At 43.5% G+C, this 17,881-nt stretch overlaps 1 protein-coding gene across 1 annotated transcript in view; it reads left to right on the top strand.

The window, feature by feature from the left end:
* The window catches only part of myo10 (myosin X), a 345,458-nt gene that overhangs the window by 182,170 nt on the left and 145,407 nt on the right, over positions 1-17,881 (top strand). The window contains exons 5-8 of the mRNA XM_078539144.1: positions 12,678-12,812; positions 13,222-13,346; positions 13,715-13,728; positions 13,865-13,949. Of these exons, the coding sequence (XP_078395270.1) occupies positions 12,678-12,812; positions 13,222-13,346; positions 13,715-13,728; positions 13,865-13,949 (359 nt within the window). The remainder of the gene's footprint in view (positions 1-12,677; positions 12,813-13,221; positions 13,347-13,714; positions 13,729-13,864; positions 13,950-17,881) is intronic.

Genomic DNA, 17,881 nt, shown 5'->3' with positions numbered 1-17,881 from the left:
GGACCAACATTATGATGGTGTTTGTTGATTTTCTATTTGGCATTGTGTATCACCTGTATTTAGTGAATGACCACTCCCTCTCAAACAGTGCTATTATATGAAAGAGGAGGTGCCCTAGAACAGGAGCACTACCACTTGACTTTTCTTCTCTGTCTCTGGTAATGCACGTTGTCGGGAGTGTGGCAATTAAATCTAGTTGAAGACAGGCTAAGCTATCAACCAACCTATAAAAACACATTCTTGCCTGCACCCCGCTTGTGGACTTGCCCCCAACATTCAGAAAAGGTATGTGGTTAAGAATCGTAGCAATGCTAGTCACCTCTTACCATCTTCACATCTAAGCATCACATGTTGTTCCAGTGTCAAAAATGTCAAAATTTGTTCTCAGTATAAACTTGGGGCAGCATCTTGTGGTTGGCGAGTGGGGGTGGGGCCTGCTCACCGATGCGTAAAATGATGCAGCGATATGTTGGGCGTGAGTCCCGACATCACCCTGCATCATTTAGATTTGCAGTTTGGCGGACGCACAGCCGATTAACTGAACAGTCAATGGCCTATTAAGGCCATTAAAAAACTAATTAAGATGATTAATGGGCCTGGGAGCCCAGGCGGACTTCAGAAAAAACATGAAACCTCACCCATGGGCGGGATGAGGTTTCGTGAGGGTATTTACATTTTTATGAAGTGTTTCAATAAAAGTTATGGACATGTCCCAACTGATGTGACAGTGTCACACAAGGGGAGGTGGCAGGGAAATTTTTTTATCACCTTTATTTGAAGTTTTCAATCGGAGCTGATCTCCCTGAGGCAGCACTTTGCCCCAGGGAGATCAGTGTGCTCTTTTGTGCGCATGTGGGAAAGATTGCACTCCCGGCTGAGGGAATCCCACCCTCTGCCTGCACAGGGAGCACATAGCGTTTCCTGGTGGACGTCACGCTGGGTGGGTCTTAATTGGCCTGCCCAAGTAAAATGGCCCCCCCCCCCACCCCAACCGATCGGGGGCGCCGACCAGAAAACCACCTTCCCGCACCCACACTCCTCTCTCCCCCCCCCGCCCAAACCGATCGGGGGCGCCGACCAGAAAACCACCTTCCCGCACCCACACTCCTCTCCCCCCCCCCCCCCCCCCCCCCCCCCCCGCCCAAACCGATCGGGGGCGCCGACCAGAAAACCACCTTCCCGCACCCACACTCCTCTCCCCCCCCGCCCAAACCGATCGGGGGCGCCGACCAGAAAACCACCTTCCCGCACCCACACTCCTCTCCCCCCCCCCCCCCCCCCGCCCAAACCGATCGGGGGCGCCGACCAGAAAAGCACCTTCCCGCACCCACACTCCTCTCCCCCCCCCCCCCCGCCCAAACCGATCGGGGGCGCCGACCAGAAAACCACCTTCCCGCACCCACACTCCTCTCCCCCCCCCCCCCCCCCCCGCCCAAACCGATCGGGGGCGCCGACCAGAAAACCACCTTCCCGCACCCACACTCCTCTCCCCCCCCCCCCGCCCAAACCGATCGGGGGCGCCGACCAGAAAACCACCTTCCTGCACTTCCTGCACCCACACTCCCCCCCCCCCCCCCAAAAAAAAATTTTTAAGGCCAGCTAGAGTGGGTGCCCACCACCCTGTGCAAATGGACTGAGCATGTATGGTGCAAATTTAAACAATCTCCCATCTATATACTGGCCCAAGCAGCCCTTGGATGTCAGTGGGACAACAGCAGTGACCCTCCCAACATGGATTTTTCAATGTATGCTTTTCAGGCCAGGAGTGAACAGCCAGCAATTGAATATCATGCCCGTCCGTTTTTCCTCTTGTGCTGTTGTTATTGTTTGAGCAAATTCTTTGACACTAGATGGCAGTAAAGCAACAAGTGCCTCAATTCTTTTAATGTTAACATCACCTAAGATGTTATTTCAGTATTTTTTTCTTGTGTGCTAGAAACTTGAAAATGAATAATTCTCTTATTTGGAGATTATTTATGTTGCAATGTAAATGAACAAAAATTATATAACCTTGTGCATGATTCCTGCATTATAGCAGTGACTACCCTTCAAAAATAGTTAATTGGCTGTAAAGCTCTTTGAAACATCTGTTGGTCATGAAAATCACTAAATAAATGAAAGTCTTTTCTTTTAGGATACTAATTGTAAATATTTCCTCCCACAGCTAGTATTCCCAATAGGTATAATCAGTACTTTGACACTAATATGTCAAGGGAAAAAATTGTTTTTTAGCTAGGAGCAAATAATGTGCAATTGGCTATTTTTCCAGCGTCCTCAATTTCCTTCACCTTGGATTGCTGCAATCACTGTAGCTCAAATAACCTCTGAAGACACAATCTAACTTTGAAAGATAAAACCTGCAATTGTGCTTCTGGGCATCATTTCAGTTTTCAAGTGAACATAGCATAACAATATTATACCCACTTTACCATTGTGTTTTACTGAAACTCCTGCAACAGCAAGGATGCACCTAAGACTTGTCTCTGGTATTAAGCAGTGCTGTTTTGTTTTTTTCAAAAAAAAACTTAAGTGTTAAACACTTGCTAGATCTGTGCAGAAATATTAACTGTGAAGAAGCAGTAAATAGATTTTTTATTTGGTTATTAATCGTGTTCGGTCAAAGATTTTTCTCTTGTTATGTATATAGAAAGTTTAATGTTTTTTATTAGAGTAGCTGACAAATGGTTTTGTGCACACAAAAGCAATCATAAACTGTTTTCTGAACAGGGGTTCTTTGTTCTGGAACAGCTTGAAGCTTGCAAACTCGACAAATTTGTTAAAAGTTCAGAAATGCAGGCAATGCTTTTATGATTTAAGGTAATACATGCAGTTTAGGGTGGGCCCACTGAACTAAATGGAACGTTTTTCAACGTCAGCTTTCAAATTCCAGTCTATTCTTTTCTCGGTGTGATGAGCAGCATAACCTACAACAATTGTACAATTAAATCCCAATGTTGGTACTTCATTCAGAGTGGGATAGAAGAAAGGAGACATCACAAAATATTGCAATGTAATGAAATCCTATTACCCTGAAAATGAATTAAATTCAAAGCTTCTGAAATTCCTTCTGGATTGGGGCAGCATGTTATTGTGATTGAGCTGAGCTGGAGTGAAGGAACTCACTAATATACACCCTAAATTATCAGACTGCTTGTACAACACCCAATACTGAATAGGCTGGAATTTCTTCCAATTAATTATTGAGAAGGTGAAAGCCATTGGGCTGCATTTTTCTGCCCTGGTATGTGGTAAACCCATGTGAGGCAGAAGGAAAAAGAGGCAGGAGGACTGGAATTCTGAAATTATCACCTGATTCCCACCAGCCGTTAATTTAACTGGCACGGGAAACGTGGCGAGTTGCAACCCGACGCCTGTGAAAACTGAAATCGGGACTTCCCTGTTGCTGCCTACCTCAATTTTGTATTTGTTGGAGTTTGAAGGTTTCTGTGTGACGGGTGAAACCCTGTGTGAACCACATCAGGTCATTGGGTTCATGAAACGTGGGGGAAGCCTGTTCTGGAGTCGGGAACCTTTGGACAAATAAGTTTAAAAGTTGTTGGCAACTTCCTGTCCTAATTTAATGGTGTGTGCTAAGTTAAATATGTTTTTAATAGTAGGGGTTTGTTTTGAAAAGATGTGGCCATTAAATTGACCAGCATTGTGAAAGATTCATTAGAATACATTATCCACTGGATAAAATCCTATTCTCCATTCAGCAGTATTGAGATTCAGATTTTAATGTGTCACTTCGAACCTGTGTCTTAATCTTAACATTGATTCACAGTCCAATCATTGAACCTTTGAAGCAATGGAACAGGTGGCCATCAGTTCATGCTACTTCAAAAAGCTTGAATGTATTCAGCCCAGCTATGTGTTCTGTTCTAGTGCTTCAAAGATTTTAATGTATTTAGCGCTGGAGGTTTTGTTGACACAGCTGTTGCTGGAATCCATTATGAATGCTTTGCTGAGTTCCAAACCCCACTAAAGGGATGGAATTTAATGCCCTCCCCAGGCAAGTTTGGAGGTGGGGGGAGCATTTAATTAGGAAGGAGGGTCCTGTTTGGGGACCCCACTGCATTTCCTACCTCTGCTGTTGGACAGCCTTCCCACCCTGTCAAAAATTGGGCCCATTAAGTGGGCAGTTAATACCTTCTTAAGGGTCTCTTCCCACAGCTGCTGGTATTCAACCCATGGCTGCAGGGGGGACTTAGTGTGGGGAGCCCAAAATGTAAAACCCTTTCAGGTTTGCTTGCGGGCATCCTCAGGGGAGGAGAGTACCTTATCAGGCACTCGGTGCCTGATTGAGGGATCTGGCATTAGAAAGGGGAAAGCTCTTGTTGCTAACCCCCCAAGTCCACCTCTCCCGTGACTTCCATCCTGCCCTCACTCACCTGTGGCCTAGCACTGCCTGCAATAGACAGCTGCCAGCTTCTGATTGACAGAGGGCAGGATTTCGACCCCTGGCATCCTTGATCCTGGGGCAGGCCTGCTGCTGGATAGTCAAGTGCCTGATTGACATTTAATACAGCAGGCCTTCCCCAAAGGCAATGTGAGGATCTCATTGGTTCTCCAGCTGGCATGAAGAGGCCCCGATTGCCTGGATTGAATACTGCCTATCGATTCAGCTCAGCAGGCATTGGTGATACATCCAGCTCTCAGTGAGACTGTGGGCTTTATTATGATTAACTATGTGCAGTTAATAGGATTATGTTTTGAATGGCTACTTGTTTATTTGATAGTTTTATAAACATCTCAAAGATTTCCTAATGTTGGGATTCATGTGTCCTGTCCATAGTGGATACTGGGTGAGTGGGCATGGAAGTTATGGAGGGGGCATTTGAGGGATATGTGGGTGCATGGGGGGCGGTATGGGAGTGGGCAGGGTGATGAGGGATGAGGCCTAGGGTGCCGAAAACTCATGTATAGAACTGAGCCAATATCCCAATGAATAGAGGTGGGCCTTCTAACTGCCCACCTAGGCATCCATCCACCTCCACTCCTGCCTCAGGCCTGCTTCCAGAGGCAGTGACCCCAACTCTGGCCTCCTCTGCCATCCCACCATGAAGATGGCATGGACAGACTCTGCCATAAAGAAGGTGGGATCGCGATGTTGTGAAATAGCCCCCTCACCGTTCAAGGGCCCAAATACTCCTTTCAGGTGAAGCAGTGCTTCACTTGCACCTCCTTCAATTGGGTCTACTGCATTCGTCACACCCAATGCGGTCTCCTCTACACTGGGGAGACTAAACGCAGACTGGGTGACCGCCTTACGGAACACCTTCAAGGCACTTTACAGCCTTCTGGACTTAACATTGAGTTCAACAACTTCAGACCATGAACTCCCTCCTCCATCTTTACCTTTTTAAATCCAATTTTTAAATTTTTATTTATTCTTATTTTTATTTTTTTTAATTTTTATATTTTATTATTATGTATTTATTTTTAACCCTTTTTTGTCCTTTTTCCCCAACCCCTGCAACACTACCCCCCATCCATCTGTCACTTGTTTCGATGTTGTGCTTTCACAGAGCACCGACCTTTGCTTGGCTATTAACACATTCAGCTATCTTACCTTGATGCCACTATCAGCACCTTCTTTAGACTTTAACATCACCATTAATACTCACTTTGTTTTGTGCCCATGACATTGACGTCAATCTCTCCTGAGCTCCCACTTACCCCTGACCTTCTATTTTGCTCCACCTGCTCCACCCCCTCCATCACAGTTCCACTTTTCTTTAGCTCTGAAGAAGAGTTATACGGACTCGAAATGTTAATTCTATTTCTCTCTCCACTGATGCTGCCAGGCCTGCTGAGATTTTTCAGCATGTTCTGTTTCCATTTCAGATTTCCAGCATCTGCAGTATTTTGCTTTTATCTTAGTCTTTAACCTTTGGAATTCCATTCCTGAACTTCTCTACTTCCCTTTCCTCCTTGTAAGGTGCTTTTGGTCATCTGGTCTAATACCTCTTTAATATGGTGCAATGTCAAATTTTGCTTTATAATACTCTGTTGAGGTACCTTGGGATGTTTTATTATAAGAAAGATGCGGCATAAATATTAGTTATTGTTGAAGAAACTAATGTTAGGATTGTATGTGGTAGACAATTGGAGTGTGCTACTGGATAGCCACTTCACAGCACATCCTTTTTTTATTCTTTCATGGGATGTGGGCATCACTGGCTAGGCCACCATTTATTTCCCATCCCTAATTGCCCTTGAGAAGGTGGTGGTGAGCTGTCTTCTTGAACTACTGCAGCCCATGCGACGTAGGTACACCCACAGTGCTGTTAGGAAGGGGATTCCTGGATTTTTGACCCAGCGAACTATGTGATACAGTTCTAAGTCAGAATGGTGTGTGGCTTGAAGGGGAATTTGCAGTTGGTGCTGTTCCCATGCGCCTGCTTCCCTTGTCCTTCTAGGTGGTAGAGATTGTGGGTTTGGAAGATGCTGTTGAAGGAGTGTTGGTGAGTTCATGCAGTGTATCTTGTAGCTGGTACACATTGTTGCCAATGTTCATCAGTGGTGGAGGGAGTGAATGTTTTAAGATGGTGGATATTGGGTGCCAATCAAATGGGCTGCTTTGTCCTGGATAGTGTTGAGTATCTTCAGTGTTGTTGGAGCTGCACTCATCCAGACAAGTGGAGAGTATTCCATCATACTCCTGACTTGCGCCTTGCAGATGGTGGACAGGCTTTGGGGAGTGTGGAGGTGAGTTACTTTCCTCAGAATTCCCAACTTCTGACCTGCTGTTATAGTTACAGTTTTATATGGCCGGTCCAATTAAGTTTCTGGTCAATTATAACCCCTGGCCCCAGATGTTGATGGTGGGGGATTCAACAATGATAATGTGAATGTCAAGAGGAGGTGGTTAGATTCTGACTTGTTGGAGATGGTCATTGCCTGGCACTTGTGTGGCGTGAATGTCATTTGCCACTTAGCCCAAACATGAATGCCATCCAGGTTTACTGCATGTCGGTATGGATTGCTTCAGTATCTGAGTCTTGAATGGTGTTGAACACTGTGCAATCATCAGCGAACACCCCCACTTCTGACCTTATGATGGAAGGAAGGTCATTGATGAAGCAGCTGAAGATGGTTGGGCCTCAGACACTATCCTGAGGAACTCCTGCAGTGATGACTTGAGACTGAGATGATTAACCTCCAATAATCTCAACATCCTTGTGCTAGGTTTGATTCCAACCAGCAAAGTGTTTTCCCCTGATTCCTATTGACTTCAATTTTGCTAGGGTTCCTTGATGCCAAACTCTGTCAAGGGAAGTCACTCTCAGCTCAACAACATCTACGTCACTGCACATTAATAGAGAACTGACTTGCATTTAACCAGGAGCTTTTCAGTGAACTTTTAACTGATTTTATTTGTAGTATTGTTTTTAATAATGCATTAGAAAGGAAGAATATTTAATGGGTGTTCTACACAATTGTGATTGATACAGTAATCCTTTCTGGAATGTTTTACCTGTATTTAAATGCCAAATTTAAACCAGATAACTTTACTTTTGGTATCAATATAATGATATTTCATAGAGTATTTATCCACTAAAATCTGCATTTATTAGTAAGAAACATGCACCCCGTCTGTAGAGTTTATTCAGATATCAATTAACTTCAAATGTTGCTAGTAGCTATAACTCAACAACAGCAAGAACAATCGCTTAGGTTTGCCTAGAGCCCACAACACAATGGATTGTCTCAATGTGCTTCCCGTAGGAGAGAACAGACTGGGTTGACCAAAAGCATGGTCAAACAGAAAGCTTACAGCCAAACACTCCTAAAAGCAGAGGGAAGCAGCAACAACAACTTGCATTTACATAGCATTCTTGATGTAGTAAAATTCCCAAAGTGCTTCACTGGAGTGATATCAAACAAAATTTGGCTCCAAGCCATTAAGGGAGATTTTGGGACAGGTAGCTAAAATTTTTAATCAAACCTGTAGGTGTTAAAGTATACATTAAAGGAGGAGAGAGAGGTAAAGAGGAGAAGAAGCTTAGAGAGGGAATTCCAGGGATTCGGGCCTAGGCAACTGAAGACATGGCCATCATTGGTTAGGTTATAGGCAACAGGGGATGCCTTCAAATTTATGTCAGGTGGAAAGTGGGAGATTGACCAGGAGAGCATTGAAATAGTCAAGTCTAGAGGCAGGCAGAAGAGCTTTAGGAAGTGTATTCCAGCAAGTAAGACAATGGCAGCTGTAAGCTCTGTAATCAGGTGTCGAACGTCTCGGAATGGATTGAGGGGATGGGCGTTAGGCTTTGACTGGGAACGAGAGTCAAAGGACTTGAGCTGGTTTGTAGAAAGTTTCAGAAGTCATAGAGAAATTTGTGATAGGGGATTCGATAGTTAGGGGGAGAGATAGGAGGTTCTGTGGGAGAGATCGAGAATCCCGGATGGTCTGTTGCCTCCCTGGTGCCAGGGATATCTCGGATCGAGTTCTCAGTATTCTCAGGAGGGAGGGTGAGCAGCCAGATGTCGTAGTCCATGTAGGGACCAATGACATGGATAGGAAGGAGGAGGAGGTCCTGCAAAGAGAGTTTAGGGAGTTAGGTGCAAAGTTGAAGGACAGGACCTCCAGGGTTACGATCTCAGGAGTGCTACCTGTGCCACGTGCTAGTGAGGCTAGAAATAGGAGGATAATGCAGCTAAATACCTGGCTAAGGAGATGGTGCAGGAGGGAGGGCTTCATGTTTCTGGACAATTGGGCTCTATTCCAGGGACGGTGGGACCTGTTCCGATGGGACGGTTTGCACCTGAACTGGAGGGGGACTAACATCCTTGCGGGTAGGTTTGCTAGTGCTGCTCCGGGGCGTTTAAACTAGATTTACAGGGGGAGGGGAACCAGAGTGTTAGAGCAGATAGAGAGGTGGAGGAGGATAAAGGTCAAGAGAGGAATGCATGTATAGACAGAAATCAAGGGTCTGTACGTGATAGAAATGTTCTCAGGTGCATCTATTTCAATGCAAGGAGTATTGTCGGAAAGGCAGATGAGCTTAGGGCGTGGATTGGCACGTGGGATTACGACATTATTGCTATTAGTGAGACTTGGTTGCAGGAGGGGCAGGACTGGCAGCTCAATGTTCCGGGGTTCCGTTGTTTCAGGCGTGATAGAGGGGGAGGGATGAAAGGGGGAGGAGTGGCATTACTAGTCAGGGAAAATATCACAGCTGTGCGTAAGCAGGACAGCCCGGAGGGCTCGTCTACAGAGGCCATATGGGTGGAGCTGAGGAATGGGAAAGGTGTGACCACACTAATAGGGTTGTATTTATAGACCGCCCAATAGTCAGAGAGAATTGGAGGAGCAAATCTGTAGATAGATATCAGACCGATGTGAGAAACAGAAAGTTGTGATAGTAGGAGATTTTAACTTTCCACATATAGACTGGGACTCCCATACTGTAAAAGGACTGGATGGCTTGGAGTTTGTCAAATGTGTTCAGGAAAGTTTTCTAAATCAATATATAGAGGTACCAACGAGAGAGGATGCAATACTTGATCTCCTATTAGGGAACCAGACAGGTCAGGTGACAGAAGTATGTGTAGGCGAACATTTTGGGTCCAGTGACCACAATGTCATTAGTTTTAAGCTAATTATGGATAAGGATAGGTCTGGTCCTCGAGTTGAGATTCCAATTTTGTGGAAATGAGAAAGGATCTAGTAAGAATGGATTGGGATAAGTTGTTTTCTGGCAAGGATGTGTTCAGTAAGTGGAAGGCATTCAAAGGCAAAATTTTGAGAGTGCAGAGTTTGCATGTTCCTGTCAGGATTAAAGGCAAAGTTAACAAGCATAGGGAACCTTGGTTTTCAAGGGATATTGGTGATCTAGTTAAGAGGAAGAGAGAGGTGTATAGCAGGTATAGGCAACAAGGAGCAAATGAGGTACTTGTAGAGTATAGACAATGTAAGAAAATACTAAAAAAGGAAATCAGGAAGGCAAAAAGAAGACATGAGGTTGCTTTGGCAGATAATGTGAAGGTATATTAAGAGTAAAAGGATAGTAAGGGACACAATTGGTCCCCTTAAAGATCAGAGTGGTCATCTATGTGTGGAGCCTCACGAGATGGGGGAGATCTTAAACAGTTTTTTTGCATCAGTATTTACTCAGGAAACTGGCATAGTGCATAAGGAAGGAAGGGAAACAAGCAGTAGTTTCATGGAACATATAGAGATTAAAGAGGAGGAGGTGCTTGCTGCCTTACAGCGAATAAAGGTAGATAAATCCCCCGGGCCTGACATGATATTCCCTCGGACCTTGAGGGAGACTAGTGTAGAAATTGCAGGGGCCCTGGCAGAAATATTTAAAATGTCCTTAGCCACGGGTGAGGTGCCGGAGGATTGGAGGGTAGCTCATGTTGTTCCGTTGTTTAAAAAAGGCTCCAAAAGTAAACCAGGTAATTACAGGCCAGTGAGCCTGACGTCAGTAGTAGGTAAATTATTGGAAGGTGTTCTGAGAGATCGGATATATAATTATTTGGACAGCCAAGGGCTGATTAAGGATAGTCCGCATGGCTTTGTGCGTGGTAGGTCGTGTTTAACGAACCTTGTGGAGTTTTTCGAGGAGGTTACCAAGAAAGTAGATGAAGGAAAGGCTGTGGATGTTGTCTACATGGACTTTAGTAAGGCCTTTGACAAGGTCCCACATGGGAGGTTAGTTCAGAAGGTTCAGACACTTGGTATCCATGGAGAGCTTGTAAACTGGATTCGAAATTGGCTGTGTGGGAGAAGACAGAGTGGTAGTGGATGATTGCTTCTCAGATTGACTAGTGGTGTGCCTCAGGGATCTGTGCTGAGACCATTGTTGTTTGTTGTCTATATCAATGATTTGGATGATAATGTGGTGAATTGGATCAGCAAGTTTGCTGATGACACTAAGATTGGAGGCGTTGTGGACAGCGAGGAAGGCTTTCAAAGCTTGCAGAGAGATCTGGACCAACTGGAAAAATGGGCCAGAAAATGGCAGATGGAATTTAACGCAGAAAAGTGTGAGGTGTTACATTTTGGAAGGTCGAACCAAGGTAGGACATACACAGTAAATGGTAGGGCACTGAGGAGTGCGGAGGAACAAAGGGATCTGGGAGTTCAGATACATAATTCCCTGAAAGTGGCGTCACAGGTACACAAGGTTGTAAAGAAGGCTTTTGGCATACTGGCCTTCATAAATCAAAGTATTGAGTATAGGAGTTGGGATGTTATGGTAAGGTTGTATAGGACATTGGTGAGGCCAACTTTGGAGTATTGTGTGCAGTTCTGGTCGCCTAACTACAGGAAAGATATCAGTAAGATTGAGAGAGTGCAGAGAAGATTTACTAGGATGTTGCCGGGTCTTAAGGAGTTGAGTTACAGGGAAAGATTAGATAGGTTAGGACTTTATTCCTTGAAGCGTAGAAGAATGAGGGGAGATTTGATAGAAGTTTACAAAATTATGAGGGGTATAGACAGAGTAAATGCGAGTAGGCTCTTTCCACTTAGATTAGGAGAGATAAACACGAGAGGACATGGCTTTAGGATGAAAGGGGAAAGGTTTAGGGGGAACATTAGGGGGAACTTCTTCACTCAGAGAGTGGTGAGAGTGTGGAACGAGCTACCATCTGACGTGGTAAATGCGGGCTCACTCTTAAGTTTTAAGAATAAATTGGATAAATACATAGATGGGAGAGGTATGGAGGGTTATGGACTAGGTGCAGGTCAATGGGACTAGCGGAATAATATTTCGGCACAGTCTAGAAGGGCCGAATGGCCTGTTTTCTGTGCTGTAGTGTTCTATGGTTCTAAGGTAAGAATTTTGGGTTATGTAAAACCAAGTAACAGGATGTCAGTGCAGGCCAAGGAGGGCAGGGCTACTTGTCGAATAGGATTTGGTTCAGGAAAAGATGCAGCCAATGGAATTTTGACTAATTTGGAGTTTGAGTAAGGAAGAATTTCAGAAGCTGAATGTTGGGTTAATCACATAATTGTTACAGCATGGAAGGCCATTCAGTCCATCATGCCTGTACTAGCTCTCTGAGCAATTCACTCAGTACCATTCCCCCACTGTCTCCCTGTAACCCCACACAATCTTCTTTTTCAGATAACTGTCTAATTCCCTTTTGAATGTCAAAGTCTTTGAATGACTTTGAAAGTCCTTGATCGAACTTCCTCTACCACACTCTAGCAGTGCATTCCAGATCCTAATCACTCGCTGCGTGAAAAAGTTTTTCCTCATGTTGCCATTGTTTCTTTTGCCAATTACCTTAAATCTGTGCCCCCTCATTCTTGATCCTTTCATGAGTGAGAACAGTTTTTTCCTATCTACTCTGTCCTCATGATTTTAAATATCTCTATCAGATCTCCTCTCAGCCTTCTCTTCTCCAAGGAAAATAGTCCCAAACATAAATGAAGCTCCTCACCCCTGGAACCGTTGTTGTGAATATTTTCAGCACTCTCTCTAATAACCTTCACATCTTTCCTAGTGCGTTGAACCAAACCAGTGTTTTATACAAGTTTAACACAACCTCCTTGCTCTTATACTTCAAGCCCCTATCAATATGGAGTAATGAACCTATAGAGAATGGTTTCAATGACAGTGGGAGTGAAGTGGGCTGAACATATTATGGTGTAATAGTTTATTGGGCATTGTTGTCATGTTTTATTGGTATTAACCTTAATATTGTTCTGCTCCCAGTGGAGAAAGTGGTGCTGGAAAAACAGAAAGCACAAAACTTATCCTGAAATATTTATCAGCAATGAGCCAACATTCCCTTGATGCAACAGCGAAGGAAAAAATCTCCAATGTTGAACAGGCTATTTTGGAAAGCAGGTAAAATGTTAATTGCTCAAGTAGTATTGGCTTGTAATGCAAACTAAGTTTCAATGAGAGTTTGGAAATCCTAACCTACTTTTCCTTGGCAACTCCTAATGTGCTTTTTAGTTTTTCTAAAACCATTCCATTAAATGCAGCCTTTCCTTTTTGCATACCAGATTTCACCTGTAGTTAGAAATTATTACATTTAGCATTCACAATTAATATATTTGCTAATTGTACTAAACTTTTCGCAGATACTCTGACTTCATGTACTTTAGATATTTTAATTGTTTTTTTTATAATCTAATACCTCATTCTAAAAGAATAGGATTAAAAGCAAACAATTAGTCTGTGTCTCATTGTTTTATGTGGTGTCAGTCTGATCTTTCAATCTACTGAATTCAATCCATCTTTGAATCAACAGCCCCATTATGGAAGCATTTGGTAATGCGAAGACTGTCTACAACAACAACTCCAGTCGATTTGGGAAGTTCATTCAGCTGAACTTCTGTCAAAAAGGCAATATTCAGGGAGGCAGAATCATAGATTGTATCCTTTAATGTGACTGGCATCAAAATGCAACCCTACAAAACGTTTTAATAGCATGCCCACTTTTAAAGTCACCTGAATGTTTGTTTATTTTGTGAAAACGCTTTGAAAATATAAGAATAATGAAAATATGTTTAGAACTGCCAAAATAAAATGTGGCCCGTTCCAAGAAAATTGAGAACCCAATTTTCATCATATGTGAAGGTAAGTGTCAATCTGAAGGGACTGTTTTCCTAATTGTTTCAAATTTGCCACAAATCTCAGTTTTTTTCACATTTAATTTAATAGAATTTCATTTTTTGGTGTACTCATACAATAAAGGAGCTGTGGCGTAAATTGTTTTCCTTGACAGATGTCTTTAAATAAAGATTTATTAGAAAAGGTAAGGATGTTTCATGACTGAAGCACTTAACTGTTATCATTGCTATTCATGCAGCTTTAGTTTTCTTAATGCTAGTCGTTCATTCCATTGTTTGTCAAGATTCAGAAATAGAAATATTCCTTTTATTGTTCTGTAGAACCGTGTAGTCAGACAGAACCCCGGGGAGAGGAATTATCACATTTTCTATGCATTGCTGGCTGGAACAGATAAAGAGCAGAAAGGTGAGTGATGAACTGGCTCTTTGTAAAGCAGAGTTTGAATGGAAGTGTAATCTCTCAGGAAAATTATAGAGAAGCTTTTGTACAAGATGCTCTCCTTCTGCTTTTCTTAACCTCTGTGACGCTGTTAATTTCCGTTGATGTCTGTGCAGCCGTGAAACTAATGCGTTAGCATGGATAAGGCTTTGGTTTGGATCACTTCCCATTGCTAAACACAGTGACATTTCTATAGGGAACAAGGATGCAAGATGAAATATTGGAGTCGGTTTCCCAGTTAAGAGCCGCATTTGAAAGGTGTGAAGATTAGCAAATTGGGGTGGTGCTATTGCTCTTTCTTCGATTTTCACTCCAACCAATACAGTTTGCTGTTGGCAACATGGGATCGTTTGAAAGCAAAAGATTGTCGAGCACAGTCTGGTTTTGGAATTTACTTTGGCCAGTTTTCTTAAGAGAAAGGTTTTGCCTCTTTCAGGGCGTGTTGGCAGGTGGGGATTGCGGGGGCTAAAATTGGCATTGTGGCAGAGAGGCTGCCTGTCTGCCCCAGGTAATTGAGGGCCTTAAGTGGCCAATTAATAGCCTCTGAAGGGCCTCGTCCCACCTCCACTGAGATTTTACCCACAGCAGGTTAGGCTGGTACCAATTGTTGAAGCCTGTCCCCTCCCCCCCGCCCAAAAAAAAAATCCATCCTGAAGGAAACTCGGGATTATCCCTGGTGACGCTGCTTAGACAGAGAATTTGCTGGCTCTCTGATCCCACCTGAAGTGTAAAATTCAGAGAGTTTTTAAAGAGTATAATAGATGATAGTTACTGCTGAACAATCTCTCTGGCCCCGAAGTGTTGATGTTACAAACGTGGTGTTTCAGTTCCTCAGAAGAGAATTTACATTGTAGACTTTTGTAAAATTAGAAGGAAACTTTTTCAGTTTTTCTCTTATCTTTCTCATTTAATTCCATCTGTATGCCTTAGCCTTGATTTTGTTTCCTGCAATTTATATTTCCTGTGTTTTTTTAAACTTCCTGGTATGCAGTTAGCAGGGGCTGGATTCAACACTTCTCTGCTAATGGGTTTGGAGGTAGGGAGACATGGTAAATCCAGTGGGCAGCATGCCCATTGCCTATCTGCTCGCCCCTGCCCCCATCACAATTATACCAACAATGGGAATGGTACGGGTGGCCCACCCAAAGATTGGGCAATTGAGTGGGCACTCAATGCCCAATTAAGGGCCTCATCCTGTTGGCATTTAACCAGTATTGGGAGAGACCAATGCCAAGCGGCCAGCCCGACAGGTTTCCCTGTGCACGCTGATGGTGGTTGGGGTGGGGGATCCCTCCTTAACTGGTCCCCTGGGCCCATTGGAGGGCCCCTGAGGTATAAGCCCCTCCCATGTTGGCCTCCCCCCATGGCCTCTGAATCCTGACCTCCAGCCCCTTGTCCAACTCCCAAAACAGTTACAAAGTTCTGATTCATTGCAGTTCACCTCGTCATCGTTTGGGTACCAGCAGTGGCCACTGCTCCCGCTGGCACTACTGGTACACTGAAAGCTGCTGGGCTCTGATTGGCTGGCAGGACATCCTGCCCTTTAGGGGCTAGCCTATTAATGGTCAGTAGACCATTAAATGACTGCGGGGCAGCCATTCTCCCCCAAGCGGGGTCACCCACCACCCCCTGACTTTTTAGCTGGCGGGGGATGGTTGACCCCACACCTTGTATAATTCAGCCCCATGTCTCAGTGAGGACCTTTCAGTCTGATTGGTTGAAGAGCCTGTTATTTGTCCAGCTCATAGCTACTACAGATTCCCAGTAGTGTGTGACATGTGGGATCTGACACCCAATTTATAAAAATTTCTTCTGACAAATCACAAAAAGTCTCTGGGAAACTGTGTTTGAGGTGAAAGGGAAAGACATTCCTTCTGGGAGCAGAATTTGAGCCATTTTGATGAAGTTAGTGAGCTGCCCCGCTGTTGTGTAGAATTATGGCATATTTTATTTTGTTGTATTAAGCAAAGATAAGTTGTTTGACTTGAGTAAGCCTGATCATAATTGTCATTGTACATTCACCTTATTATGAAATAAGATGTCACCCTTGGCTTATCCCCACCGAGTAAGGAGACCATTGGTTCAAACCCACTTCAGGGCTTAAGCACATAATCCTTGCTGGTATTTCAGCGCATTAACAACAGAATGCTGTGCTGTTGGATCTGCCATCATTCAGGCCTTTTCCATCTGCCCTCAGGTGGGAATAAGTACCTTGTGGAGCTTTCCAAAGAGGAGTTCTCCAGACTGCCCTGGCCAATATTCCTCAGCCAACATCACAAGGAATAAATTAGTTGATCATTTATCATATTGCTATTGTGGGATCTGCTGTGCACAGATTGCCTACATTGCAACAGTGACTATACTTAACAACTTTCTTGGTTGTGAAGCACTTTGTGGCATTCTGAGGTTATGAAAGGCATAATATAAATACGTCTTACCTTTCCATTCTTTTTCTTTTTTCTTGTTCTTCCTCTCTCTCCTCTCTAGGAATGTAGAAACATTGGAGTGAATAGAATAGGGGTAGTTCTTATAGCTCCTTGAGCCTGTTCCACATTCAATAAAATCATAGCTGACGTGTGACCTAACTCCATTTTTGCCCCATAGCCCTAAATATCTATGTCTAACAAGAATTTTGGAAATCTCAGGTTTAAAGTTAGCAATTGATCTAGCATCAACTGCCATTTGCAGAAGAGAGTTCCAAACTTCTACTGCACAAATTTCACTCCGGAAGACGTGTCTCTCATTTTAGACGCTCTACCCCAGACCTAGACTTCTCAACTAACAGAAATAGTTTCTCCCTATCTACCCTGTCTGTTTCCCTTAATACCTTGAAAGATTTATGAAAATTACCTTTAACCTTCTAAATTCTATGGAGTACAACTCTAGTTTGTTTAATCTCTCCTCACAGCTTGCTCTTATCTACACTGTCCTGCCTCCAAGGCTAATATATCCTTCCTAAGGTGTGGTCTACCAAGCCTTTACATAGCTGAAGCATGACTTCTACCATTTCTATTCTATACCCCTAACATCTCTTTTGATGCACTTTATCAAATGCCTTAGAGTCAAAGAATCCTAGAGTCAGCCTTCTGGAAATCCATATAAGTAACATTCATAGGCATCCCGCTGTCCACTAATGCACTGCTTCAAAACATTCAATCAAATTCATTAAGTATGACCTACCCTTTACAAATCTACGCTGGCTCTCCCTGATGAACTGAAAATTTTCAAGATGTTCGGTCACCCGTCCTTAATTACAGATTGGTAATTTCACAGATGTTAGGCTAGTTAGTCTATAATTCCCTGGTTTCCCTCCCTCACTGTTCTTAAAATGGCTTGCACAGTTTTTCAATCTAAAAAAGAATGGTCCCAAATCGAGAAAACATTGGAAGATTATAGTTAGGGCATCGGCAATGTTCTCACTACTTCCTTTAATACCCTGGGATGGAAGAACTCTGATCCTGGGGATTTGTCACTCTTTAGTGCCATTCATTTCTCCATTACTGTTATCTTCCTTATGTTAATTTTGTTGAGTTCCTCTCCCAATGCAATAATAGTTTCTTTGGGATTCTAACATGCCGACCTTTTCCTCTACTCTGAATACTGATGCGAAGTAATTGTTCAACATGTCCGTGATTTTCTTTTTTCCGTTGGTAACATCACTGTTATCTGTTGGGGCCCACATTGCTTCTGACTACCGCTTTTCTCATAATGCAATTGTGAAAATTGGATGTGTTGATTTTGGTGTCATTTGCGAGTTCCTTTTCATGCTTCCTTTTTGTAGTTCTTACTATCTGTTTTTCACCCTTTGCTGTTCTTTGTATCTTTTCCATTTGCCAGGACCTGTGCTATTTTTGAATTCTCTTTCTTAGTGTGTCTCTCTCTATCTCACACTTTCTTTC

Source organism: Cetorhinus maximus, chromosome 3, assembly GCF_964194155.1.
Source record: "Cetorhinus maximus chromosome 3, sCetMax3.hap1.1, whole genome shotgun sequence".
NCBI lineage: Eukaryota > Metazoa > Chordata > Chondrichthyes > Lamniformes > Cetorhinidae > Cetorhinus > Cetorhinus maximus.
The sequence above is the reverse complement of the archived record's forward strand: the minus strand, read 5'-3'. Positions and strand labels throughout refer to the sequence as shown.